This window comes from Rhinopithecus roxellana, chromosome 14 (assembly GCF_007565055.1).
Source record: "Rhinopithecus roxellana isolate Shanxi Qingling chromosome 14, ASM756505v1, whole genome shotgun sequence".
NCBI lineage: Eukaryota > Metazoa > Chordata > Mammalia > Primates > Cercopithecidae > Rhinopithecus > Rhinopithecus roxellana.
In genome coordinates, this window is record NC_044562.1 from 65,247,822 (window position 1) to 65,273,811 (window position 25,990).

The 25,990-nt window shown below is 53.7% G+C and overlaps 1 protein-coding gene across 8 annotated transcripts in view; it reads right to left on the minus strand.

The window, feature by feature from the left end:
- Positions 1 to 577: 577 nt before the first annotated feature.
- The window catches only part of DGKD (diacylglycerol kinase delta), a 115,665-nt gene continuing 90,252 nt past the window's right edge, over positions 578 to 25,990 (minus strand). For 6 of the 8 annotated variants that reach the window (XM_030916107.1, XM_030916105.1, XM_030916110.1 and 3 more), the window contains 18 exons: positions 25,222 to 25,316; positions 25,027 to 25,126; positions 24,035 to 24,308; positions 23,290 to 23,439; positions 22,374 to 22,502; positions 21,326 to 21,422; positions 19,076 to 19,186; positions 16,972 to 17,068; positions 16,649 to 16,756; positions 15,581 to 15,694; positions 14,085 to 14,219; positions 13,634 to 13,785; positions 11,507 to 11,618; positions 11,324 to 11,416; positions 8,892 to 9,011; positions 5,438 to 5,555; positions 4,118 to 4,248; positions 578 to 3,299 (listed from right to left, as the gene is read on the minus strand). In XM_030916107.1, the coding sequence (XP_030771967.1) occupies positions 3,210 to 3,299; positions 4,118 to 4,248; positions 5,438 to 5,555; positions 8,892 to 9,011; positions 11,324 to 11,416; positions 11,507 to 11,618; positions 13,634 to 13,785; positions 14,085 to 14,219; positions 15,581 to 15,694; positions 16,649 to 16,756; positions 16,972 to 17,068; positions 19,076 to 19,186; positions 21,326 to 21,422; positions 22,374 to 22,502; positions 23,290 to 23,439; positions 24,035 to 24,308; positions 25,027 to 25,126; positions 25,222 to 25,316 (2,226 nt within the window). In that variant the 3' untranslated portion in view covers positions 578 to 3,209. The remainder of the gene's footprint in view (positions 3,300 to 4,117; positions 4,249 to 5,437; positions 5,556 to 8,891; positions 9,012 to 11,323; positions 11,417 to 11,506; positions 11,619 to 13,633; positions 13,786 to 14,084; positions 14,220 to 15,580; positions 15,695 to 16,648; positions 16,757 to 16,971; positions 17,069 to 19,075; positions 19,187 to 21,325; positions 21,423 to 22,373; positions 22,503 to 23,289; positions 23,440 to 24,034; positions 24,309 to 25,026; positions 25,127 to 25,221; positions 25,317 to 25,990) is intronic. The other 2 variants (XM_030916106.1, XR_004053103.1) reach the window with 2 other exon arrangements.

The window sequence follows — 25,990 nt, forward strand, 5'->3', positions numbered from 1 at the left end:
ACCAAACACCGCATGTTCTCACTCATAGGTGGGAACTGAACAATGAGATCACTTGGATTCGGGAAGGGGAACATCACACACTGGGGCCTATCATGGGGAGGGAGGAGGGGGGAGGGAGGAGGAATTGCATTGGGAGTTATACCTGATATAAATGACGAATTGATGGGTGCTGACGAGTTGATGGGTGCAGCACACCAACATGGTACAAGTATACATATGTAACAAACCTGCACGTTATGCACATGTACCCTAGAACTTACAGTATAATTAAAAAAAAAAAAAAAATCATTAAAATGGCTCAGTCTCCCAGGCCAAGGCTGTGTGATCACACCCGAGAGTCTCAGCACTGCCCAGTACTCCCTCTCTCCTTGCTGAATTTTTAGTCCAACAGATCACAGAACCCACACCCTAAAAAATACAACGGCATTCCAATAGCATTCTGTTTTGCTTTTTAGCCACCAACAACTCAACCTATTCTCAGAGCAGGTGAAATACAATTCTGAATCCAGTTTGGAAAGATTCTGGCAACCAACACTTTATGTCAAAGCACAAGGAATGATGACAAGGACTCTGGCGATGGAAGATCAAAAACAGGCTTGTTTTATTTATACACAGAACAACTTATGTACAGCACTCAGGTATGGACTATGTACATAACAATACAAGAGGCATTTGTTTCCACGGTGGTCACTATATAAATTAAGATTATAAATACGAGGGGGTAAGCCCCACCTGAGGGCACAGAACCTTTTCTCCAAGACTCTTCAGGGATCCTTCCTGCCTCTCTCTGCACAGCAGACCGTGAGGCCTGTCTGGCAACAACACAAGGGGACCTGGGCCGGGGCAGCAGAGCAGCCCCCCGGACAGCAGCGACACCCCAGTGCGGGACACCAGCCCAGCACCAAAGAGCAGTTTCCTAAGCATTCGTTTTCATTCCTTCCTCACTTCTAACCTGTTAGAACTAGAAAAAATGGTTTTTATGTAAACAGTGTTGTTATAATCACTGACAACATATTAATTTTAAACACTTTTGATCCAAACCCAACTCCTTGCCAGGAGTAGGACACTGAGGACTTGGGATGGCCCTGATGTCCTTGAAGCCATGGTCAGCTGTTTATCCTCATGTCCCCTCCTCACCCGAGTTCCAGCTTGCCTGGGGCTTCTTCTGGGACCCGAAGAGCCCCAGGATGCCCACAGTGCCAGGCCAGCAGGGCCAGTGGTCATGCAGGGACCGCAGGACAGGTTCCCATCATGTCCTGTGTTAGCCTGCTCCACCTGGGAAACCAAGCAACTGCCATGGCTGGCTTATTTCTCCCTCTGCCGACCCGCATCTAAAATGTTCTGGGGAAAACACTCACAGGTGGAAAAGGTGACATACAACCACCTTCCACCCACATCACTTCCAGTGAGGCAGCTAAGTCCAGCAACAGAGCATGGCAGAGTCTTTCATCCAAAAATCCCGGCACGCCGCATGTAGGGACAGGAGGCTGCACCGGGGAAACCCAAGGCCCTGGCTCAGCCTCCTCACTCCAAGGGCCTTGGCCCAGAAGGACCATGAAAGCGGAGCACCCCAAGGCACGTGGAGGGGCCCACCTAGGCGCACTGCAGAGGGGACAGAGGGGCTGTGAGAGATGGGCCAGCGCTGTTCACTGCCACCTGCTCAGGACTGAGGGCTGCCGCAGACCCAGCCCCGTCTATGCCCTCCCCAACAGGTGCAGCCCAGCCTCTGCACATCAGATGGAGTGACGCTGACTAAAGGACCGGGGCGGTGCCGGCAGACATTCCCAACACTGTCTTTCTCTTTGGGGCATGGAGCTACGGCCAGGCAGCTAGGCCAGAGCCATTTCCTCCTCACACCAGGGCAGGGGTTACAGAAACCTCTTCCCAAGATATTTACGAGCCCCTGCAAGCCACAACTATCAAGGGGGAAAAAGGGCAAAGCCAGTGCCCTGGAGGACCAAGCGCATCCTCCACCTGGAGACTGCCCCTGTGGGGCACAGCACTCTGCCCAGGTGAGCTCCCTGCCCTCTGGCACCATCATCTGCTAGTTCAGAGCCAGGACAGAGGCAGGGCAGGAGCAGTATGGACCATCAAATCAGAGTCCCTGCCAGCACCTCCAGCGACACCAGGCCCGGTAGCAGGAGACAAGAAGCCAGAGCAGGGGCAGAGATACTCAAGAGAGCCTCTGGCCTCCAGGCCACCGGATAGCGTGAAGAGGTCAAAGCACACCTGCCCACCAGGGCCATGCTCCCTGGGAACCACAGAATGGGCAGAAAGTCTCCCAGAGCCAGGAAACGTTTCCCACACAGAAACACTGAACTCATGTGGACACACGTCCTCTGTCTGCGGGGTCGCAGCTGGCAAGCTGTCTCACTCACAGCCCAAGCTGAACTTGGGACAGAAGGGCAGGCGTCCCCAGGCCACAGCAGGTGAGGGGGAGGGGGAGGGGGTGGGGGAGGGGGAGGAGGGAGGAGGGAGGAGGGAGGAACGCAGGCCCTGCGACACCCAGTGAGGGGCTCCCCGCCTGGGAAACAGCACTCGCTGCCTTGGCTCACGCAGGAGGAATTTTTCTTTTCTCTTCACGTCAAATTACAATCAACAGGACTAGAAACATCCATGTTACTTTCAAACCAGGAAAGAGCATCATTTTTGTGCAACAACAAAAGCTGCACCAACAAACAAGGGCTCCTGCAGGCTGCTGGGCCGCAGCCACGTTTCCGAGAACGGGACGGGGGCCAGGAGGTGGAGCCACACGGTGTGGCCACAGAAGGACACAGGGAGAGGAGCCCCCGGGACAATCCAAGCACGTGGCCAGGCAAGGGGTGCCCAGGAGGCCAAATGCCGCTGGATTCCCTGGCCCACAACACAGGCGGGCAAGAACTGAGTGGCCGCAACACATGTGCTCCAGGTGACTCTGAGCTGGAGAAGGTGTTGTTTCAAAGGTAGCTGTGTTGTTATGTTCGAGACCCCAGAGCTCTGGTGGACGGTGTCACGGAGGCTTTCTGTAGCTGACAGAGGAAGTAGCACCATGAGAAGGGGGCGGGCTGCAGCGTCCGCCCAGGGCCTCAGTGGCAGGAGGTGCAGAGACCACAGGCTGAGAGGGCGGAGGCTAGGCCTCGGCAGCGGGGATGTGGAGGCCGCAGGCTGAGAGGGCGGAGGCTAGGCCTCGGCAGCGGGGATGTGGAGGCCGCAGGCTGAGAGGGCGGAGGCTAGGCCTCGGCGGCGGGAGCGCTGCGGCTCAGTTCCTTGATGCCACACAGGATCCTCTTCATGTGGCCCACCTTGGTCACGCCCAGGTCCTGCAACAGAGGAGACACCACCATGGATGCCGGGGAGACAGCCGGAGCCAGAGGGCTCCACAGCAGGCCTGCCACAGTAGCCCTTTCCACTCGGCTTGTGAACACAAATGAGAGTGAAAATGACAAAAACGGTAAAACAAGATGGAAACGGCTTAAAAACAACAACCATACAGATGCCTGGCCCATCGCTCCTGCATTCTAGTCACTACCATCAGCAAGGACAAATCCAAGACAAAGACAAAACACAGGCCTGAAAGCAAGTGGATGACAAATGACCTCACGAGAGCCGCCGTCCAGGACACCCACGGTGGCAGTTTGCCCTCTCGGGACTCGGCCAGTGACTCAACACCCAGGGGTAGCCCCTTGAGGCCAACCTGGGTAGGGGCATGGCGCTGCAAGATGTGGCATGATGTCTGGCATAGACAAGGCCTGGCACCCAACCGCCACTTCCCAAGGCTCCCTGCAGACGAGTGGCAGCACCCACCCAGGAGCAGCATGGGGACAGTCGCGTGTGACTGTGCTTCAGGGGGCTGTGTCCCCTCATAGGGTTGTTAACACGAAGACAGTCCTTGTCTGATTAGGCTAAGATAACCAAGGCTCTGACCCCATTATGTCTGCTCCTGGCTTCCTCTGGCTGTGGTGGGTGGAGCCATCACTGCCTAGGGTGAGGGCCACAGTCGCCCCCACCTGAGGTATACACAAAGGCCTGAGGAGAATCGTGATGCTTGAGACATGGCCAGGTCAGGGGAGAAGATGGAAGAGAAGGGAACTGCGTGCAAGCCCAAGTGCAGGTTCCAGAGACATGCCTATGGAAGTACCTTGAGGTCCCTCCGCTCCAGGTGCAGGAGCTCAGAGCCCCGGATGTCGTGCCGCGTGAAGATGTCCTTATACTCACAGAGACTGAGGTGCTCCAGCCAGGCAGCAACCTCCTCTGTCCCCCAGAGGTGAACTGTCGGAGATGGAAAAGCACGAGTGCAGTGAGTGCCCAGAGCCCAGTGCGAGGTAGGCAGCGGCCAGCACCCAGCACCCGAAAGCCCAGTGCCAGGACAGAAGATGCCCCAACAGCCAGCACCCAAGACAGCCCAGCAGCCACTACCTGAGATAGCCCAGCAGCCAGCACCCGAGACAGCCCAGCAGCCAGCACCTGAGCCATCTCTGGCAGCCGGCACCCATCACCCAGCCAACAGCACCACCCACCAGCAGTGCAGAAAGAGGCAGAGAGCCACCAATTCAGGGGGCGACGGCTGCAGCAGAGCTGGCATCTGTTCCTGCCAGGTGGGCCGCCAGCCTCTGGTCATTTCCCCGTGTCCCAGGAGGGATTTACCACCACCAAATATGAGGGAAATGTCCCCATGATTGTGGCCAAAGCCAGCTTTTCCTCCAGCTTCTAGAAGGGTTAAATTTCACTTCTGGACCATAGCAGGAAGGGAGACAAGCAGATATTCCAATTTCACGTAGTCGGGGCCACCATCATTAACAGAAACCCAATTTCTGGACAAACATGCAAAGAAGAAAAACCCACAGGAGCTGCCCTGACTGGCGGCAAACACCAGTCCCAATACCCAGGCTTGGAGGCCTCTCCAGCCCCTGACAGCACTGGATATGGCCTGGGTACTCAGGGCTGATCCTTCAGACAGAGAGTTTAGCTCCAATTTACTGACCCAAAGGAACAATGTCCTTTAGGATCATATTCGATTGATTTCATCACCCACAATCTCTGGTGGCCTGGGGTTCCCATCACAGGAACCTTGACCAATGCATCGATTTATCAGGAACCAGCAGCCCAGGAGGGAGCAGGCGGAGCATGCCCCAGCGCGGCCTGAGTTCAGAGCTTTGTGTCTCCCAAGTTTGTCTTGTCACCACTGCTGTCTTCCTCCCCACCTCGAATCTCCCAAGTCAGGGCAGGCAGAAAGCCAGAGAGCACGTTAGGGCCGGGTCTAACAATGGTCAGAGGGGAAGGAGGCGGAGTGGAGGGCTGTAGCTACGAACAGACTAGTGTGGCCGCGGGACCGGGGGTTACAGCACAGGGACCAAGAGGGAGGAGCCGCAAGGCCAAGGGAGAAAGCAGAGGCCAGGAGAACGGGGCCGAGCCAGCAGGCATGGACAGCCAGAAACACACACGGGAGAAAAGCAGGTACCCGGGGCTGCCAGGCTACTGTGAGCTTCTTTGTTCTTGTTGTTTTTCTCCTTTTTAAACTTGGTCACGAGGCGGAATTTACCACTGCGACTGCGCTTGGCAAGATCCAGCATCACACTCTGTTGGGGAGAGTGAGAAATACTGAGAATCAGGCTGCAACTGGTCACGGCCTCATGCCCATCTCCACCAAAGAGGCTGGGAGGGCAGGCAGGGCTGAGACGAGAGGGAGCTGGGAAAGACCTCTTGTTCCTCGAAGGGCTTCTCTCCCTTATTGGTTCTTGTATTTACTGTTGATTTTAGTGACTGTTAAAGTGGCTTCAAAGTGAGCATAGTGTCTATTTTTATCATAGTCTACTGTCTTCACTTTACATGTGCATTTCTCATGAGATTTAAAAACTTTTTGAAAATATCATAAATATCAGTACCTAAACGAAAATTATTAAAATAACCTCTTTAGCCAATCTTCTAGTGTTGGATTGCTGGGCTCTGATTGTTAGTATTACGAGTATCCATCTAACGAAAACTCTTCCTGCACTTTGCATTCTTTCCTTGTGATCCACTCCCTGAGGCAGAAAAGCGGAGGAAGGGTGAGCAGCAGAGCCACATAGGAGCTCGGCCTCTGCTCTTGACAGCCATCAGCATCCGCGACCTCTCCACAGCGCACCCCCAAGGACACAGGGAGGTAACACTGCCTCACTCTGCGATGCGCTCTTTGTAAGAGGCACTCCAAATAAAGCTTGAAAGTAAAACTATGAAAAAAACATAGCAAGCAAGTAGACTTGAAGATAAAAAGAATTACTAAAGATAAAAGGATCATTATATAATGATAAAACCTATGGGTACCCAATAATATAGCCTCAAAATACATGAAGCAAAAATAAACATAACCACAAAGATAAACTGAGATATCTACAATTATGGTATTAGAGTTAACTGATATATCAAGAAGACAAAAAAAAAATTTCAGTAAGAACTTAATGATGTAAACACAACTGCATACAAGGTACATTTACAAAAACCACCTATTGGGCCATAAGACAAGTCTCACCTCAATACATTTCAAAGGACTAGTAACACACAGATCACTGCTTGGAGCATAGTAAAATGAAGTTAGGGAAATAAAAAACATATTCTTGAGTAGCTAATTTAGATGCTTATTATCTGGCACAGTTTCATGACTGTTGTAACTGTCTTAGATATGCAATTTTATTTTTATATTGTTACTTTAGATTTTTTATGGTGTTTTTAATCTTTCTGTATCATAAATTTTTATTAGGAGTATGAGAAAAAAACAGGGCTCTTGTGAGCAATATATGGTTAGGTTTCATTTTAAACACAACCTGAGAATTTGCTTGTAAGAGAAAGCCATGGCATTTTTCTGTTATTTTCGTGCTGTTAGCGATACCCTTGCTAGTCCTTTATTTTCTTTTACAATATAAATTGTATTTTATTTTTGTCTTTGGTGGCAATTTGGAAGATACAAATCTTTTCAGCTTTATTAGAAATTACCTTTAAGTTAAAAAAAGAATTTTTTTTTTTAAATGGAGACAGGATCTCACTATGTTGCCGAGCCTGGTCTTGAACTCCTAGGCTAATGTGATCCTCCCACCTTGGCCTTCCAAAGTGCTGCGATTACAGGTGCGAGCCACCACTCTTGACCCTAAAAACATTATTGACTCTTTATTTCTCCAAGTAGGAAAGTCAAGAATGTTGTTTGTAACGTCCTTCCACTGTAAGAGGAGGAGTTTAACATGCTTTCCTTCCCCCGTCCATGTCCTCTTCACAGCCTCTCACCTCACTGCCCACCTTACTGGCCTTAATTTAATCTGGTATTATAGGGCTATGTCACTGTTACATCTGTTGAATCGTTATGTATTATGATTTTTGTAATTTTGGGTAAAATTTTTTATCACCTTTACAATGAATTATTTAATGGATTTTGAGGAGCTTGCACTGTCCTTTTATACCCAAGTGCCCTCACTGAGAAGCTGCAGAGTTTCATCCACCGGCTGGAGGGCCTGAGTCAGTTTCCCATGAAAGGCTTGCATGCGTCAAAAAATGCCCCACGGTCCCGGAAAGAGGGTGCTGTTGTGCAGCTGCCCACTTCTGTCCCCTCGCCTTACTGTTGCCCACAGGCCTCACAAACCCCACTGGGGAGGGGTGCCCAGGTTTGGCATCTTATAGTTATTTGCCTTCTGCAACTGTATTGCCCAAGATGAGCTTTCCTCATGGCCCCTTTGTGTTCCATCTCTGAAGGGGGGAAGCCAAGAGACAGGCTGGGGTTTGTCCCTGTCCAGACACGACCCTCTCCAGGGCTCCTTCAGCCAGCGCTCCCTGCAAAACAATGTGACTCCACCCTAGGGTTCGCTATGCCCTGGGTCCTCGGGTCCCTGCCAGACCTGCAACGAGCTGGAGTCTTTCTGTTTACACAGGAAGAGCGTGTGAGCGGGAAGGGGTGCACACCAACGGCGCCCTGTCCACAGGCTGGAGTCTTTCTGTTTACACAGGAAGAGAGTGTGAGTGGGGAGGGGCGCACACCAACGGCGCCCTGTCCACAGGCTGGAGTCTTTCTGTTTACACAGGAAGGGAGTGTGAGTGGGGAGGGGCGCACACCAAGGGCACCCTGTCCACAGGCTGGAGTCTTTCTGTTTACACAGGAAGAGAGAGTGTGAGCGGGGAGGGGTGCACACCAAGGGCGCCCTGTCCACAGGCTGGAGTCTTTCTGTTTACACAGGAAGGGAGTGTGAGCGGGGAGGGGCGCACACCAACGGCGCCCTGTCCACAGCAGGATCCTAAAAAGCTGCCATTTATGCCATGGAGCATCTCCACCCGTGGCGGAGGCTGTGGGGCTGGGCTCAGCCTTCTTTCTACCCACGGTCCAGGAAGCCCTGCAGTTCTGTTTCAGAGAACAGGTCCCTGGTCCTCCAGAGGCACTCTTTTTTTTTTTTTTTTTGAGATGGAGCCTCGCCCTGTTGCCCAGGCTGGAGTGCAGTGGCACGATCTCGGCTCACTGCAACCTCCGCCCCTCCAGGTTTAAGCAGTTCTCTGCCTCAGCCTCCGGAGTAGCTGGGATTACAGGCACCCGCCACCACGCCCGGCTAATTTTTTTGTATTTTTAGTAGAGACGGGTTTCACTAGCTTGGCCAGGCTGGTCTTGAACTCCTGACCTTGTGATCCACCTGCCTCGGCCTTCCGAAGTGCTGGGATTACAGGCGTGAGCCACCGCGCCCGGCCTCAAGAGGCACTCTTAATCCCAGCCCTGAACTCCTTCCTACCTGCTGTCCCTCCCTGCCTTAAAGAGCATTTTAATAGCGAAGTCTGGAGAAGGCCCCTCAGGGGCTGCCCGAGCGACACCATCTTGATCCCAGAGCCACACAGGCCACAAGGAACACAGGCACTGCAGGCAAGAGCCACCATGTCCGGGCGACCCAGGCATGGCCCCATGAGCCACATACCTCTTCATCGCCGGGCTCTGCAGATTGGCAGAGCCAGGGGGTGTCTGCCAGCCTCCTGAGCTGTCGGTCCATTTCGGCAAGAGCACTCCCCAGCTGCTCCTTCTGTGGCGGATCCAGCTGCTGCTCCAGGCGGAGGGAAGGAGGGAGAGATGGAGAGTGTACGCTGCTGATCAGCGTGAGGTCCAGTGGGGTCAGGCCCGCCCCAGGCCTCTGCTCTGATCAGGGAGCTCACTTTCCAGAAATGAAGTCCCAGAGCATCCAAAAAGGAACCAAACCCAGAACCTCACTTTCTAAATAGTGCTGGTGAGAGAATAAAACTGTCCATCGGTCAATGATGAATTCATATACAGCAGGGCTGACACATGACCTGCTTGTGTCCCTCTGTCAGCAAGGAGGTCAGAGTCATTCACCTGTGCCAAGCAGTGGAAATGCTGTAGGAGGCAAAGTCAGCAGTCGTGCCTTGCTGGAGGCAGCACGAGGTGTGCACTGAGGAGATGCATGTGACCACCGGACGTGTGGGATGAGAGGAAGCGTCTGACAAGGAGAGGCGTAGAGTGAGGATTTCTGTGGAGTGAGGAGATGCGTGGAGTGAGGTGTGGAGTGAGGACATGCATGGAGTGATGAGATGCGTGGAGTGGGGAGATGTGTGGAGTAGGCAGATGTGTGGAGTAGGCCGACGTGAGGAGATATATGGGGTGAGGAGACGTGTGGAGTGGGGAGACATGTGGAGGGGGGAGATGTGTGGAGGGGGGAGATGTGTGGAGGGGGGAGATGTGTGGAGTGAGATCTGTGGAGTGAGGAGATGTGTGGAGTGAGATGTGTGGAGTGGGGATATGTGTGGAGTGAGATGTGTGGAGTGAGGAGATGTGTGGAATGAATGTGTGGAGGGAGGCGATGTGTGGAGTGAGATGTGTGGAGTGAGGAGATGTGTGGAGTGGGGAGATGTGTGGAATGAGATGTGTGGAATGGGGAGATGTGTGAAGTGAGGAGATGCATGGAGTGAGGAGATGTGTGGAGTGAGACGTGTGGAGCGGGGAGAGGTGTGGAGCGGGGAGAGGTGTGGAGCGGGGAGAGGTGTGGAGCGGGGAGAGGTGTGGAGCGGGGAGACGTGTGGAGCGGGGAGAGGTGTGGAGCGGGGAGAGGTGTGGAGCGGGGAGAGGTGTGGAGCGGGGAGAGGTGTGGAGTGGGGAGACGTGTGGAGTGGGGAGACGTGTGGAGTGGGGAGATGTGTGGAGGGGGGAGATGTGTGGAGGGGGGAGATGTGTGGAGTGGGGAGATGTGTGAAGCGAGGAGATGTGTGGAGGAGATGTGAGGAGATGTGGAGTGATGAGATGTGTGGAGTGAGATGTGTCAAGTGAGATGTGTGGAGTGAGGAGATGTGTGGAGTGAGGTGATGTGTAGAGTGAGGTGATGTGTGGAGTGAGGAGATGTGTGGAGTGAGGTGATGTGTAGAGTGAGGTGATGTGTGGAGTGAGGAGATGTGTGGAGTGAGATGTGTCAAGTGAGATGTGTGGAGTGAGGAGATGTGTGGAGTGAGGTGATGTGTAGAGTGAGGTGATGTGTGGAGTGAGGAGATGTGTGGAGTGAGGTGATGTGTAGAGTGAGGTGATGCGTGGAGTGGGGAGATGCATGGAGTGGGGAGACGCGTGGAGTGGGGGAGATGCGTGGAGAGAGGAGATGCGTGGAGTGAGATGGGTGGAGTGGGGAGATGTGTGGAGTGGGGAGGTGTGTGGAGTGAGATGTTTGGAGTGAGGAGATGTGTGGAGTGAGGAGATGTGTGGAGAGAGGAGATGGGTGGAGTGGGGAGATGTGTGGAGTGGGGAGGTGTGTGGAGTGGGGAGATGTGTGGAGTGAGGAGATGTGTGGAATGATGATTTCTGTGGATGAGGAGATTCGTGGAGTGAGGAGTTGAGGGCTGGGAAACCACACCTGGGGTGGTTCTCCATTTGTCGAATATTTAGCAAGCCCCTTCCTCCTCTTCATCTTTAAAACCACAAGGCTGGCCAGTTCGTCTCTCAGGCCTCTCCCTGTTCTAGCCCCTGTGATTCAGTAACAGCCCCGTGGCTGCCCCAGGGCTGACATATCAGCCAGTTTTGCAGGGCTGAGCGTGGAAGGTGCCTGAGAGTGTCACCAGCTCTCGGCAGGAGCAGGACTCTGCAGTACAGGTTTCTAAGACAGAAAAGCATCTTGTGTCCACTACGACAAGGGTGTTCCTGCTACAAGCGCTTCTTGCATGCTTGAGACAACTTGACGGAAGGGTTGCCAGCAGGGGTGGGCACCAGGCGCATGGCAGACCAAATGACCTCTGAGGCCCCTTCCTTAAGGCTGGGAACTCTGGACTAAAGTGTGCTGTCCTCTATTCCCAGCAACCTGATGATAGCAGTCGTTTCACACACAGCCCAAGCCCTGCTGTTCCCAGGGCACCAGCTTACCAGCGCCATCTTTCCGGACAGCAGCAGCTCCGTCTCACTGCGCAGAGCTTTGAAGTTATTCACCATTTCCAGGACAAAGCTGCAGTTCAGCCCCTAGGAGAAACCAAGGCAAACATGCTTGGGGAGGGCCAAGGGCTGCAGACGCTGAGGAGAAGCCAAGACTGAAAAGGCCAGAATAGCTACCTCTGTGGTTCTGGGCTTGCCATACACCCGGTCCATCGACTTGGAGCTGGCATTGACGGCGTGGGCCAGTTCCTGCTCCATGTCCCGGTGAGACTGAGCTATTTCTCGGATACTAGAGAGGAAGAGAAGCACGGGCAGATGTCAGGCCAAATGGAAGGGCAGCCTTTCACAATACTCATCTGAACACGGCCCAGGCACCACCCGGAGGGCTGATGCGGACGGCAGGCCCGGCAGGACAACAGGGATCGTGGCTCAGCCCAGCGACCGTTCAGTCACAAGCTTGGGCACAGAACGACCAACAGCAAATGGGAGGGCTTACAGGAGTAATCTGATACCAAAATCCAAGATTTCGCAGGGAGAGAAATGTACAAAATGAGGCTTACAAGCTATAAAACGGCCAGTGCACAAGCGGCGGTGCACACAGGCCCACTGCAGAGACTGCTATAATAAGGCACGACCCCCAGGTGCCCACAGCCTTGCTGGAACCTTAACTGGCCGCTCTGTCCCTGGGGACAAAAGGACCCTCATCTGAAGAGGACAATCCTGGTGTAGTGATGGGCTCCGAGCCAGACCCCAGGCAGCAGCCTTTATGGGGAAGACGGTGAAAGCACAAGTCACAGCAGGTCTCAGGGAGGCTGAGATGTGGCTCAGGCAGGTGAGATGGGGAGACAGAAATTATAGGAGCAGTGCAAGCAGATGCAGCAGGGCCAACCTGTCCTGACCCTGTGGAAACAGACCACTGCCAGTAGCTTCCTGCAGTGCTGTGCAGGTGCACCTTCCAGGCAGGCCACAGAAGCCACCATGGGCTTTGAGGGGACAGGGTAATGGCCTTCCAGGGGAGGCCACCAGAAGCCTACTGCATAGCAAGGAATTAGCTGAACTGAAGTCCTCCAGCCCCATCACTGATCTAGGTGGGGTGGGAAAGAGACGAGGACAGGGGCTGCAGTGGCACCAACTCCTGGGGCAGAGAATGCGGCGCCAGGAAGGACTGCAGCTGGTATGGAAGTGCAGAGCGAGGAACGTCGGCGATGACTGGGACAGCGACCACCTGCTTGACAAGAGCCGGAGGCTGGCACATATGATCCATCTGCACGCCAGGGCTGGGCAGGCTGCCTGGAAGGGCACACAGCATGCCGGGCACAGAACCGACGGGGGCAACCATCCCCAGCCAGGAGAAGAGGGAGCCCAGAAGAAACAAGAAAGGGACAGCAGGGCACCAGCCAGCGTGCGGCCACGGGGAGAATGCAGGCAGGAAGGCCCTGTACCAGTGAAGAACCACAGGTGCCAGCTGGAGGGGCTCACAAGCGGCACCCGCACAGGGCAGGCGAGGAGCAGGGACAGCAGACAATGCTGACCACTGGCCACAAGAGACAGACACAGTGGCTCCAGGGGCACTTCTAGAAGGCAGGTGAGAGGAAATGCCCCTAACAGTTGTCTTTTTTTTTTTTTTTTTTTTTTTAAAGTAAACTTGAAAACAAAGAGCAAGCCTGTTCTCAGGGTACAATGAGGCAAAGTGAAGGAGGCTGGCAGTGGGCTGCCCTCGGGAGTCAGGGCAGGGTTTTTTTGTTTTGTTTTGAGACGGAGTCTCGCTCTGTCACCCAAGTTGGAGTGCAGAGGCACGATCTCGGCTCACTGCAACCTCCGCCTCTCGGGTTCAACCAATTCTGTTGCTTGAGCCTCCCAAGTAGCTGGGACTACAGGTGCCCGCCACCATGCCTGGCTAAATTTTTTTTGTATTTTTAGTAGAGACAGGGTTTCCCCATGTTAGCCAGAACGGTCTCGATCTCCTGACCTCGTGATCCGCACACCTCGGCCTCCCAAAGTGCTGGGATTACAGGCGTGAGTCACCGCGCCAGGCTGAGCCAGGGCAGGTTTTAAATGAGTGGCCCTGAAAATCACAGTGGGTTTTAAATTCCAGCCAAGTAAACTCCAGGCGAGTTCTGAAAGACCACTGGGGAAATGAGCCAGAGCTGAGGGCACACGGAAACGGGCTCGGCCCTCATGGGTAATAATGCAGACCCCGCAAAAGTCAGGAGCAGCAGCTCTACGCCCCAGGGGCACTGGAGGAGCGCAGTCCTGGGGACCCCGGGGGAGGCTCATGGGCAACGCAGAGGGGCAGGAGCCCACCTGTGAATGAGGACCCCCGCCGCCTGCCCAAACTGGTCCATCTGGGTGGCCTCCTCCTCGGACAGCATCTCCGGGTGCAGGGAACAGGATGGAGGGCGGGGCAGTTCGCACTTCTGCTTGTCTTCCCAGGACTTCAGGGTGCTCTCAAATGCCTATGGACCCGAGAGCCCGATTACACCTGCTGCCCTGAAGCATGCGTCTAACCGCCACAGACACTATGGGGACACCAATGAGATCACAACTAGGAAAGGGACAAATGGGATTTTTTTTTCTTAAACATTTGGGGAAGGAGATGGTCCTAGAAATTACTGCCCTATTAGTTTAATCGTTGGGTCTTAAAAAAAAAAAATCCTAGAACAAAACACAAAAAGCTCCAGCTCTTAACAGTGCACACAAGCGCCTGCAGGTGAGCCCTGGACCCCACCCAGGTACCACAGGTGGCCGCTCTTACCCTGTCTCTGGTCAGTGTCTGTGCCCGGTTCTTGTGGACAATCCGAATGTACCCTGGCGGCTGGACCCAGGCCTCTCCGTCCACCTGCACAGGCACGCCCTCATCCCCAAGGATGGAGATCTTCACTGTGCGACACTGAGCAGACATCACAGTCATTACTCGTGCTGAGCCAAAACCCCCAGGGGTTTTAAAGTGCTGCTGGCACCACCACGACCTTCCTGCTCCACACACGCGTCCCTGCCTTGCAGGACACCCCACCTCCGCCTCTGGGATGGCACTCTGCCTGCAGCTAGCCTTCTGCTGTTGCGTCACTGAGCCAAGAGTCTGTTTTCTCCCACTGTCCCGCCCCATCCTGCCCTGTCCCCTCACCGAGCAGTCAGTGCCTGAGACCTTGGTGCTGAGACAACAGGTGTCAGAACCCAGGGGCAGGGGTATCGTAGCTCCCAGCAGCCACTGGGCCCCTGGCACGTGAAAACACCCCCAGAAAAGAGCAGATGGCATCGTGGATGACGATGAGCCATCCATCACCATCCTATTCCTCCTTTTCAACAAGAAACATTGCCAAAGAGTGAAAATTGTGAACTTCAAGCAGCCTACAGCTAAGGGTAGACAGAGTGCTGGAAGAGACCAGACAGTTGCAAGCTGGGGTTCAGCCAGTGGGTGTCATCAGCACCCTCCTCCGCCCCAGTGCCTGTGCCTGGGCACAGAGTCCTGCCCCATCAGCCCATCACTGCTGTCAGAAATAAGCCATGGGGGCACTCTCAGCCCTCAACCACTGGGCCTCAGAACCGTGATCGACGGCCCCAGATGGAAATCCCCCCACACCCCACACCAGAGCCATGGGCTCCGTCCCCACCTCCAGCTGCAGCTTTGAAAGCCGCAGACACGGGCAGAGTTCACCCCGCGTCTACTCTATCTCATTCCACCTCAGAAGGGACAGGCAAGGCTGCGGCTCAAGCGGGATACACATTTTGAAAGAGTTATCTTGGCCGGGTGCAGTGGCTCACGCCTGTAATCCCAACACTTTGGGAGGCCGAGATGGGTGGATCATTTGAGGTCAGGAGTTCAAGACCAGCCTGGCCAACATGGTGAAACCCTGCTTCTACTAAAAATACAAAAATTAGCTGGGAATGGTGGTGGGTGCCTATAGTCCCAGCTACTCCTACTCGGGAGGCTGAGGCAGGAGAATCACTTGAACCAGGGAGATGGAGATTGCAGTGAGCCGAGATTGCACCACTGCACTCCAGCCAGGGCAACAGAGTGAGACTCTCTGTCTCCAAAAAAAAAAAAAAAAAAAAAAGAGTTATCTTGAGAATTTAACTGTCAAGCATAGCACAAGAAAAGCGCTCTGGCCCAGGAAATGGGGCCACGAGCTGTCCAGAACAGGACATGAGGCAGCCACATGGCCCTGGAAAGCACCCACCCTCCCAGTCTCCATGTGCTGCCCGAGAATTTAGCACACTCCCGGCCAGGCACCCCAGGACCATGGCCACTACCTGGGCGATCCGATGATGCTGCAGCCTGATGACTCGAGAGACGGCCATCTGCATGCTGCCGAACACGGCGACCACCTCCAGAATCTTGTCATCAAATGATGGAGCTGTGAAAGTCTGCAACGGACACGTTAGAGCTGACCACCACTCCACACATCCCCGCACAAGGCCACCCCCTAGCCTCATTCCCTCCCTCTCGGGGTCAGCCCCTTCCAGCTGGCAGGAAGTTACCAGGTAACTGCACTCCTGAGGGGCTTCATGTTGCAGGCCCTGAAACCAGCTGCCTAGGTCCAAATCCCAGCTCTAACCCTGGCAAAGTTACCGAATCTCTCTCTCCCCCATTTCCTCATGTGTAAAATGGGGAAACTAATGGCACGCTCCTCCAGGGCCATCAGTAGGGCCGAGTGAGTTAACACTGCAGAGTGCCAGGACTGGGGACAGCACACACCACGTGTGCAGGAAGCGCTGAATATTTCTACTCGCCAGTACGTACGAAGGAAGGTTTAAACCAGGTTTAAACCTATCAACACCATCCCACAGTTCTTAACACAAATTCCAAACTTCTTCCCCGGCTCACATGGCCCAATGTGACCCAAGCCCTGTAGACCTCTCCTGTCTCTCCACACTCCCGCTGCCCGCTGCAGTCAGGGCACCTCTCCCACATCCTCCATGTGCCTGCCCTGTCTTGACTCTGAGCCTTCATCTATGCAATTCTCTGTGCCTGGAAGAGCCTCCCCCTCTCCTCTGCCCACCTAACTTGGCCAACTCCAAGTCATCCTTCAGATCTTGGCCTCCCAGACACCTTCCCTGACCCTCGTTCCACATCATACCCTCTGACCACATGTGCTGACCACAGACCCTCACTGACCACCTTCACTGACACATCTGCTCTGCTCAGCCCTCTAGACGATGAGCTGGGTGGGGGACCCTGTCTATCTTGTTCTCCATGGCAGCCCCACTGCTGGCACAAGGGAAGGGCTGCTCTGCTGCAGCCATAGCAGAACACCTCCCTGCTCTCGGACAGCTCTTCCCCACTCAGCTCAGGCCCACCTGCCCACACCCCATACATACATCATCTTCCTTGGTTCCCCCCCAGAAGTTGGTTCCTCCGGCATAGCTGGGAATGTTAAGGACAGCAATTCCCTGAAGACTGGGGAGTGGGATGGGTCGCCCGTCACACTGAGCAGCAGAGACACAGAACAAAAGAAAAGAGAAAGGCATGAGTCAGCCGCTCCTTCTCTACCAGCTTCCCACCACCAGGGGCTCAGGAGCACAGCGGTGGCCAGGGCAAGTCCCTGTGCACGGAGGGAATGGTCAACAGGAGAAGCGACGGGCCTGGCAGTCTGCTGATGGATGGAGGCTGGCCTGCAGGTGACAAGGACCCTCCCACTCACCTCCAGCAAGACCTTTTGTTCCAGGTTCTTGTAGGTTCTGTGCAGCAACTCTTTGGTTCCAAGAACTCCATACCACATCATGTTCTTGGTTCGGCTCCTAGAAACAGAAGCAAAGACTTGCCATGGGTCTGGGCTTTCTTCGTACAGTTAACCAGAGCCATTTCTGTGAAAGCTGGGAATGGCATCTGACCCACAAATCAGCTATATTTAGCAATTATTTACAGCAGTAACATCTGAAGAACACATTTTTGTTTTTGCAGATACGCATAAGGAGATATGTTTACCAATGGGAAATTTTGCTAAAGAGTAACATTTTGCCAAGGAAGTAATCATACCCTGAAAAGTAAATAAATAAAGTTAAAACATTATAGAACTCTATAAAAAAAACTTCTACACATCCTGATTTTTTTTCTGCCTAAAAAAATTATGCTTACCATGGGAAAATTAGAAAATATAGAAAAGCACCAAGGAGAAGGCACTCCTCATAATCCTCCATGCCTAATCCAGCACCTGTATGCACCCTCCACATGTACGAATGACAAATGCCAAGTGCTGCTGTGGATTTCCTCAGTCGTCTTTGCGTATTTATTTCCAGTTGCAGTAACTTGTTTACGGTTTCACCACCTACTTGGTCCACTTTACCCTACGCCAGCAGCGCTTCCCTCTGTCGCCACACGCTCTCTGCAGACGTGGCCATCCTCAGCCGGCACTGCTCTACCACAGCTTATCGAACCGATCCCCGTGGCTACACTCCTCTGCCCCACGCCTGAGCTCTGCAAACGACACACTAGGAGCCCCTTTCGTACCTACTTCAACCAACATTTCCAGTGACTTCTGTAGAAATTTCCAATGACATTTGTAGAAGTGGAATTTTTCTCAGGAGAACTTTTCAAAGCTCTCAATACAAACTAAAGAGAGGTTTGACCAGGGTTCCAAGGCTCTAGAAATGTATCATGCATGCCCCTGTTCCTCAACTACTTATTTTACCCTGCTAAAGTATGTGTATTTTAATACTTTTCCCAGTGATTTTTGGACTAACAGGGATTTTTAAACGATCTGATGTCACCATCCTGTGCTGTACAGGGGTATGTCCCTGGGGCCCCTGAGCCATTTTCTCCTGCATGTAAGAGCCTCAGAGTTCAAAAGTTCTTTGAGTTCTGATGCTTTTGTTTTCTAGAAATTTCCAACTACATATAACGTGAGTAATGACTGAAGTTGGCCCCTCAGGTGTCAGCATGGCTCCCCTCGAGGTGGCAGTGACACCATGAGGAGGATGAGGCCACATGGGACCACATGGCTTGGTTCATTCAAGCCAATCCTGACTCAGCGGATGAAGACTCCAGCAAGGGTCTCCCAGTTTCTGGGTCAAGGGCTATTCTCTGCACAAATACCGTCAACCCCCACACCCATTTCTCCCCGCCCTAGTTCTAATCATGTCAAAGCTGAACCGTCTCTCCGGCTATTACTGTGGGGTGGGGTGGGAGACATTTCTCCCTCACTTCTTGTGTTTCACAGACAAGAGGGAATTCTACTTCAGCCCAGGAAGAAAAGCTTGAGAAGAGGGACCCTTCTCATTTTTCTCCATCCTCTCTTCAGATTAGGACCGAGTATCCAGTAATTTTAGGGGAAAAAACTGAGCATCCTCAGTGATGTCCCTTGGGGCTCGCACGCCACCGTCTTCCTGCAGAGGTCAGACTCAAGGGCCTCGTGGGCAGCCTCGGGTGTGATGGGGGAGGGCCAGCTGGGGTGCCGATGAACACACAGACCCTCCAACAAACAATGCTGGGCACTTACGCTATAGGTGCAATAACTTCTTGGCACACCTGCCGCTTTTCTGTAGTATCACGGACTTAGGCCTCTCATTAAGAGATGCAGCCATTCCAATGACCACCATCACTGGTTTTCTGATGTTGAATTTCCCTTGACCTGGCCAGCCTGAGAGGTGCTTCCCTTCCATCTCTGAAAGCACCTGTGCTTCTGACAAGGAAATCGGGGCTCTACTTCTGCCCCCCGCCTTAGCATTCTGCACGTTCTTTAACCTGCTGAATCCAGAAATCTGCTACTGTCTGGAAGGAGAAGCCACGCCCCTGAGCCTGTTACCTACCTGCACTTCTCTGGGTGCTCATCGCGCTTGTTGTTAAAGTCCAGGGATATCTTTGCATCCAGGCCGATGCCAAAATAGTTGTTCATGACACACTTCTCCGTGTAATACTCTCTGCAAAGGTGAGTTTTAAATCAACTACAACAGCCCTGCTTCCAGCGTGGACATGTTTTCAGTTCAATCCCACGTGGCCCAGCAGTTCTGCGCCTGCTGGTCACACGGCAGCTCTGGGCTGAACCTCCGGTGGAGCTGCCGGACTGTTCCCCACAGCAGCTGCCCATCTTACACTCCACCAGCAGCACCAAACCTGAAGACATGTTTACGGCACAGAAACTCACACGTTTCAACTCTGGATCTCAAAACATTTCTCAAACATCCCTAGTTACAATCAAAGCTGTCGCCAAATTAAAAAGGGAAATGACTTGAAAACATCCATCCCAGCCCCACAGCAACAAGGCTTCCCTTTCTCCATGTGCAACAGACAAGAAGAGACTCATCTCATTCAAGTTTCTTGTCCCCACCCAGCGGGAAGTCCTGCCCCTGCAGCGCCCCCAGCCGCTGGGAAAGCTCAGCCTGGCCTTCATCCTCCCCAGCCCCAGGGTCACACTGGGGTTCCCCGCCAGGGCAGGTGGATGAAGGGAGGAAACCCTGTTCCTCCATCCAGAGGCTACAGCCAGGAGAAGAGGATGTTCTGGAAGTTTCCAAAGAAACTCAATGGGTGGATGGGCTTGGGAACATTGCTCAGGCCAGAATTCTGACACACTTTCGCTTACTGAGCCAGTGCTGCCGGATCTGAGAGCAACCAGCATGTGTCAGTGTATTTATGATCCATCTAATTCAAGTGCCCGACAGCTGAGCCAGAGCAAAGCTCTGGGACAAAACTGTTTACCAGGCGGGAAGACCATGTGCCTGGCCAGTATGTACAGGTCCTGGGAAAAGAGAGAGATCCAACAGAGAGAAACAGGGCAAAGAGATGAGGGAAGGCAGAAGAGAGACTGGGCTCAGGGACCTGGAGCAGGAGGGGCAGCAGTGGCCGGGGCAGTGGGAGATGATGGGGTGCCGGGGCCTGCTCAAGCCCAGCTGCAATGAGGCCTACACAATACGGCCCAGGCACACACCACGGCAGGAAGGCAGCAAACCACAGCTTTGTCTCCCCAGGTGAAGAGAAGAGATAAGACCACCCAGCTTAGCAACAGAGGTGGAAGTTCCACAGTCTCAGATGAAGTAGACAAAGGAGACATCCAGTTCAGGGGCCCCTAGGGACAGTGCTCGCTGTGGGGTTGCAGCTCTGGCCTTCCCAAGGAAAACAGCCTCCGGAGGGCTGAGAACTGAAGCCCCAGGTAGCCCCAGGGGAGGAGGAGACCAGGCCAGGAACAGGGACACTGAAGTGCTGTACCAGGCCAGCACCTGGAATCCAGGGGTCCACTTTCCCAAACCCAGAGCCTCTGTGAACCACACATTTCTTCCTGTCACTGCCCCTGACCACTCCAGAAAAATGGCTGGCCATGTTTAACCAACTGCCATCAGCTGCCCAGAACCTGCAATCAGCCAGCAGAAAGATGAGTCTAGAAAAACAGGTTTTCAAAACACCACTTGTCTCCACAATGGTCTCCAATACCTAGGAAGACTCCATTAAACTGCTATACACGTCCTCACTGCCTTACAGGCCAGCAGAGGAAGAAGGCCTTGTCCCCAGCGGAGTAGCAGTGTCAGCACGCAGGCACACAAGCAGCCCTTACAAGCCTCAGCACAGGCCAGTGTCTCCCTAGGGTGCTCAGAGACACGAGAGGGGCACACGGAGGACCCTCCAGCCCAGAGTCTATTGTTCTGCATCACCAACAAGGAGAGCAGGTTTTAGAGGAAAGCAGGGGGAGGGATGGCAAGAGGAAGATGGCAGGCTGTAAGCAGAAGTCAGTGAGGTCCAGCCAAGGTCATGGGAGAGTGAACACGAAGAACAGCACAAGGGCAGCTCCCGGCAGGAGCAGCTGAGCCTGTGAAAAGCCTCGGAAGGGCATGCAGGCTCAGGGGACGTCGAGCAAACACTGTGGGACCTTGGGAAGGAGACGGGAGGCGCTTTGCCTCTGCAGATGTGCAGTAGTGGTTTCCAGGTCCACTCCTTAAGCGGAATCTCCACGACTTCTCAGCCTTCCTTATCAGCTACCACTGATTTCTCTAGTTAATCCTGAGATCTGTTTTCTATGCACTAGCAGCCATGTTAACAACACGCCCACTTGGTTTCTCCCTCATACTCACAGGGTTTCTGGTTCAGAGTTAAAGGGATCAGCATTAATTAACAGGCGACTGATGACTGAGCCACCGGGTAAGGAACCAGACATTCCAGCCCGGACATCTGTAAAGGAGATATAAGAAAGGTGGCGGGTCAGGAGCTACAGACTTAAGAGAGGCCCGTGGGTCTGAAGCTGGTGGACCAGTATTCTGCAGAACATTATCATAATTAAATGTGTCTAAAATTATGTATAACCATGTCTGAATTTCGCCAATAGTCTTAGGTCAAAAATCACTGGAACAAAAAAACCACACTGGGTGGCAGAAACCAACACCTACAAAACACATTTAAAAATGGCTTCTAAGGCCGGGTGTGGTGGTGTGTGCCTGTAGTCCCAGCCATCTGGGAGGCTGAGTGGGGAGGATCACTTGAATCCAGGAGGTCAAGATGCAGTGTGCCATGACCACACCACTGCACTCTAGCCTGGGCAATAGAGAGCGAGCCTCTTTTTAAAAAAAAAAAAAAAAAAAAAAAAAAAAAAAGGCTTAGAGAGTCAGTTTTCATGTTCTCATCAAATGTAAGCCACTCCACCAAAATGATCTGAGAGTTGAGGCTTAAGGCTTTATAAGGTTGCCTTCATAAGAAATGAACATCAAGGAACGCTCCAGGCGGCCAGGACCTCACCCTCCCTACGCCTCCTGCAACCACGCTAGAAGCATGGGACGGTCCCTCGGATTCCCTCATCAGGCCGGCCACCTCCCTTTTCCACTCAGAAATCTAATTCCTTTATTCTTCAAAACCTGACTCAAACATCACCTTCTCAATGACGTCTTCCTGGGCTCCTCGCGTGGTTATTTGGGTACTAACTGGCTTTTGTTTTTTAAAAAAAAAAGAAGCACTTTTCATACAGTTGTGTAAATTTTTAAATTCCACCTATCTTTCTCAGGGACCTGTAAACTTTCCAAGGGCAGCAACCCCATCTCTTTCAGTTTGACGGACCCAGCGCCCAGCACAGCGACAGGTCCAGCGTTGTGCTAGGGCCCCCACCAGTCCCTCCTGCTGGCCGCCACTCACTTGGGTACAGGATCTTGGTGTTGAGTGCAGGCAGGCCGTCCCGGCTTCCCGGCTGGGGCGGAAGGGAAGCAGAACTGCCCAGGGACAGACTTCCTTTGCTGATCAGTTTTTCACACGGAGATTTCAACACTGTAACAACAGAACAGAAAACATTACAACTGTCTGGAATAGAGACTGTGAAATACTGGGGAGTCCTTAGCAACATGAGCAGGTGGGAGGGCTGAGGTGGGAGGGCTGCAAACCACAGGCAGTTGCGTGAAGTATGTGGGACAAAGAAGGGGGCGGAGGACCGAGTGGGTGCACATGATGCTCAGGGGGTTGGGCTCATGGAGAGGGTAACAGGCCACAGGTGGCAGCGCTGGAGGGAGGGGTGAGCCCAGTCAGTTTGGGCTGTGGGAGGCAGAGCACACACACAGCAGAGCTCTGAGTGGTGGCCATGCAGTGGCCGTGGGTCAGTTCTGAGCACAGACCTCCCAGCAGCCAGAACAGGCTTGGGGTACCCTCCACCAGGGCCTACGCTGTGGACTGTTGCAGAAGGGGCAAGGACAAAGAAGGCCCCCCCTCACCCACCCACCTTCCCTCTGCCAGACACAGCCCCTTCCAAGCAGTTGTGGGGTCCAGGGTGGTTCTGAGGAAGCAGTGAGGGCAGAATGCAAGTGCTCCTCAGGGAGGCGGTCCTCGCCCTGACGGAGGGGGTCTTGTGGGTTCTACTGGTGTCCACCAAGGCAGACCACACACACCTCAAGGGCACGCACAGGAGATGCACAGAAACAGGCCTTGGGCGGTGAATTTTTATGCAACCAAGTGGCCAAAGCAACTACGAGAAAGCACCCTAAAACCTCCCCTGGCAATCCCAATACGTCTCACCAAAACCAAGCACACCGAGGTACGCAGAGGGAGGTGGAGCCACGGGTACCTTTGCGCTGGCTCCTCCCCTTGGGGACCCCGAAGCTCTCGCTGTGGGACAGTGGTGGGCACACTCTGTGGTCTATCTTCTCCTCTGACTCAGAGAGGCCCAGGACGAAGCCCTCCTGCTCCTGGGTCTGGGCATTCTGCTCATCGACAGCTGTACAAGGAGAGTGTGTGCGACTGAGCACGCGGTTGCAAAGCCAAGGGCGCTGTCAGGCTGGGTGGAGGTCTCCTCCTCACCCCATGGCCTGATCTTCCTCAAACATCCTCTGGCTAAAGGCTTGGACTCCGAACCCCCATTCCCACCCATCTTCCCCCTGGTCCTGGCACTGGGGCAGGGCATCCCTGCTAACAGGCTGGGAGGACTGGAACCCTCGCAGGGGAAGGCAAGGGGTGCAGAGGAGCCTGGCGAAGGCTGGAGGGCTGCAGGCAGAAGGAGCGGCCACATGGACACACAGGTGTGCGGGTGTGAGACCGTGACCACAGGTCTCACAGGAGTGAGACGCTTATAGTGAAGTCAATGAGGGCTAGGAAAGAGGTCAACGGGAGGCAGCATGAAGGCGTCTGAGGGTGTAAGAGGAGGGGTGGAGGGAGGGCAAGTGAACTGGCTGGGGGCCTGGCGCCTGGACACAGGTGGAGAGGGCCATGGTGGAGGTTTTCACAACGAGCACCCTTCCATCATCACCGTGTTCAGGGGACGCTGGGCATGCCCAGTGCTGGGGAAAGCCCCCTCCTCCTCAAAAGACAGTCACCTTTTTCTGTGTGTTCTATGATCTGACGAATCGCTTTCTTCAGGCTGTTGGCTCTCAGCATGAGCTGTTCTCGAGGCCGGAATATCTGCGGCCGGGCCGGGCACGCTGATGCCACCAAGCGGTCCCCGGTGGAGCCACAGACGCTGCCCGACCCATCTCCATCTTCAGCCTCCTCGGCAATGGTGGGGGGTGGGTTGGGCAGAGAGGACGAGGCCTGGGACTCATCGTCCAAGGTCTTGAGAAGGGAATCCAGCTTCTCCTTCAGGACAGAGCACTGAACAAGGAAAGGAAAAGGCATGCAGAGCTGAGGCAGGAGAACAGGGTCTGGAGGCAGGAACCTCAGGCCATTTCACCCACACTTCCTAGAACTCAATCAAAAGGAAAATCCTAACTCTCCACACCGCAGTAACAAAAGGACCAGAGGCTACTCCCTTTGCAAATCCCCACCTTCTCTGCCCAGGCAGGTGGAAAATAGGAGAAACTGGCTGTCTGCAACCAACCAAACTGACTGCGGGCTGAGTCTTAGTCTGCACAGAAGTGCAACTTGGTAATTTCTGTAGCCTCTGATTGGTTGCAAAAAGCAATCAGATGTTTGCACAGGAGTGTGACCTTTGTAACCACTTCAGCCTCTGGTTGGCTGCTTTCTGCCACCAATCAGACTGACTGCGGACTACCACTTCATTTATATGAAGTGAGCATGAAGTGGCCAATGGGAAACTTCTAAGAGGTATTTGGACCCAAGAAGATTCTGTATCTGGGCCCTTGAGCCGATACTCGGGCAGCTCCCACACTGGAGTGTACTTTCATTTTTAATAAATCCCTGCTTTCGTTCTTCGTTGCTTCATTCTTTTCTTCCTTTACTGTGCGTACTGTCTAATTCTTTGTTCAAAACGCCAGGAACCTGGACAACCTGTAGTCACGGCCCTCTACTGGTGTCAGAGGAAGCTTCTCGCTGCCTCAGTGCCCCTCCCAACCAGGGCACGGGAACAGACCTTCTTGGCCATGACCTCTGACTCCTCCGAGCTCTCGGTTGTCTTCTCATAGGCCTTCCCCACCCGGGCCACGAAGTCCTTCACCGTCTCACAGAGCACTCTGTGGGGAGAGAAACAGAAAGACCCTTCTAGAGAGGCAGCTCCAGGCTGGGGGGCCAGGGCACCATGCCTTCCCCAGGGCCACCAGGCACTCACTTGGCCGAGGAGATGACCACTGAGTGCTGGTCCGAGGTAAGGATTTTAGAAAGGTGGGCTGCAACCGAGTCTTCATAGAAGAGAATCTGCTGTACCTGCAATCACCCCAAATGGCCAGGACTGTTGGTCTCTGTGACAGCAAGCTCTGTGACAGTCCCAGTGACTCTGTCACCTACTTCCTTGCCAGCACAGGCTGAGAAAGATGAGCCTCTCCTAACAGACCCTGTCTGACCCAGCCAAGCCTCGACTCACTTCAAACGCTAATCTGAGACTCACCTAGTGCTAGGTGAAAGATTTTAAAACCTTCGTCAAGCTGCAGACAAACTACAAATGAATCTCCTTCAGTCTGCGATCCCAGCACGGTCTGTGCTAGGGGCTTCTGTTCTGACCCCTACTCATCCTGACAGCAGTGTGCTCACGGGTCAGCTCCAGGTTTGGGTCCATTCGCAGCAGAGGCTGTTTCTACCTGGCTGTGAGCCCCATCTGAACACACTCTTCCCCTCACCATCTGCTCTGCCTGTCAGAAGAGCAGCCCTATCCCTGTGGGATCCCTGCTGTCTTTAGGACCCAGCCCCAGAGTCAGCAAACTTACTACTGGCCAGACAGCGAATATTCTGGGCTTCCCACACACACTCTTTCTCTCAAAATTTAAAAAAGGAAAAATTAAAAATGTACAAACCATTATTGGCTTGCAAGGCCGTGGGCCCAGGCACATCTGGCCCACAAGCCTTGTTTGCAGATCGTTGTCCTAGCCTCTGACAAAAGCTCA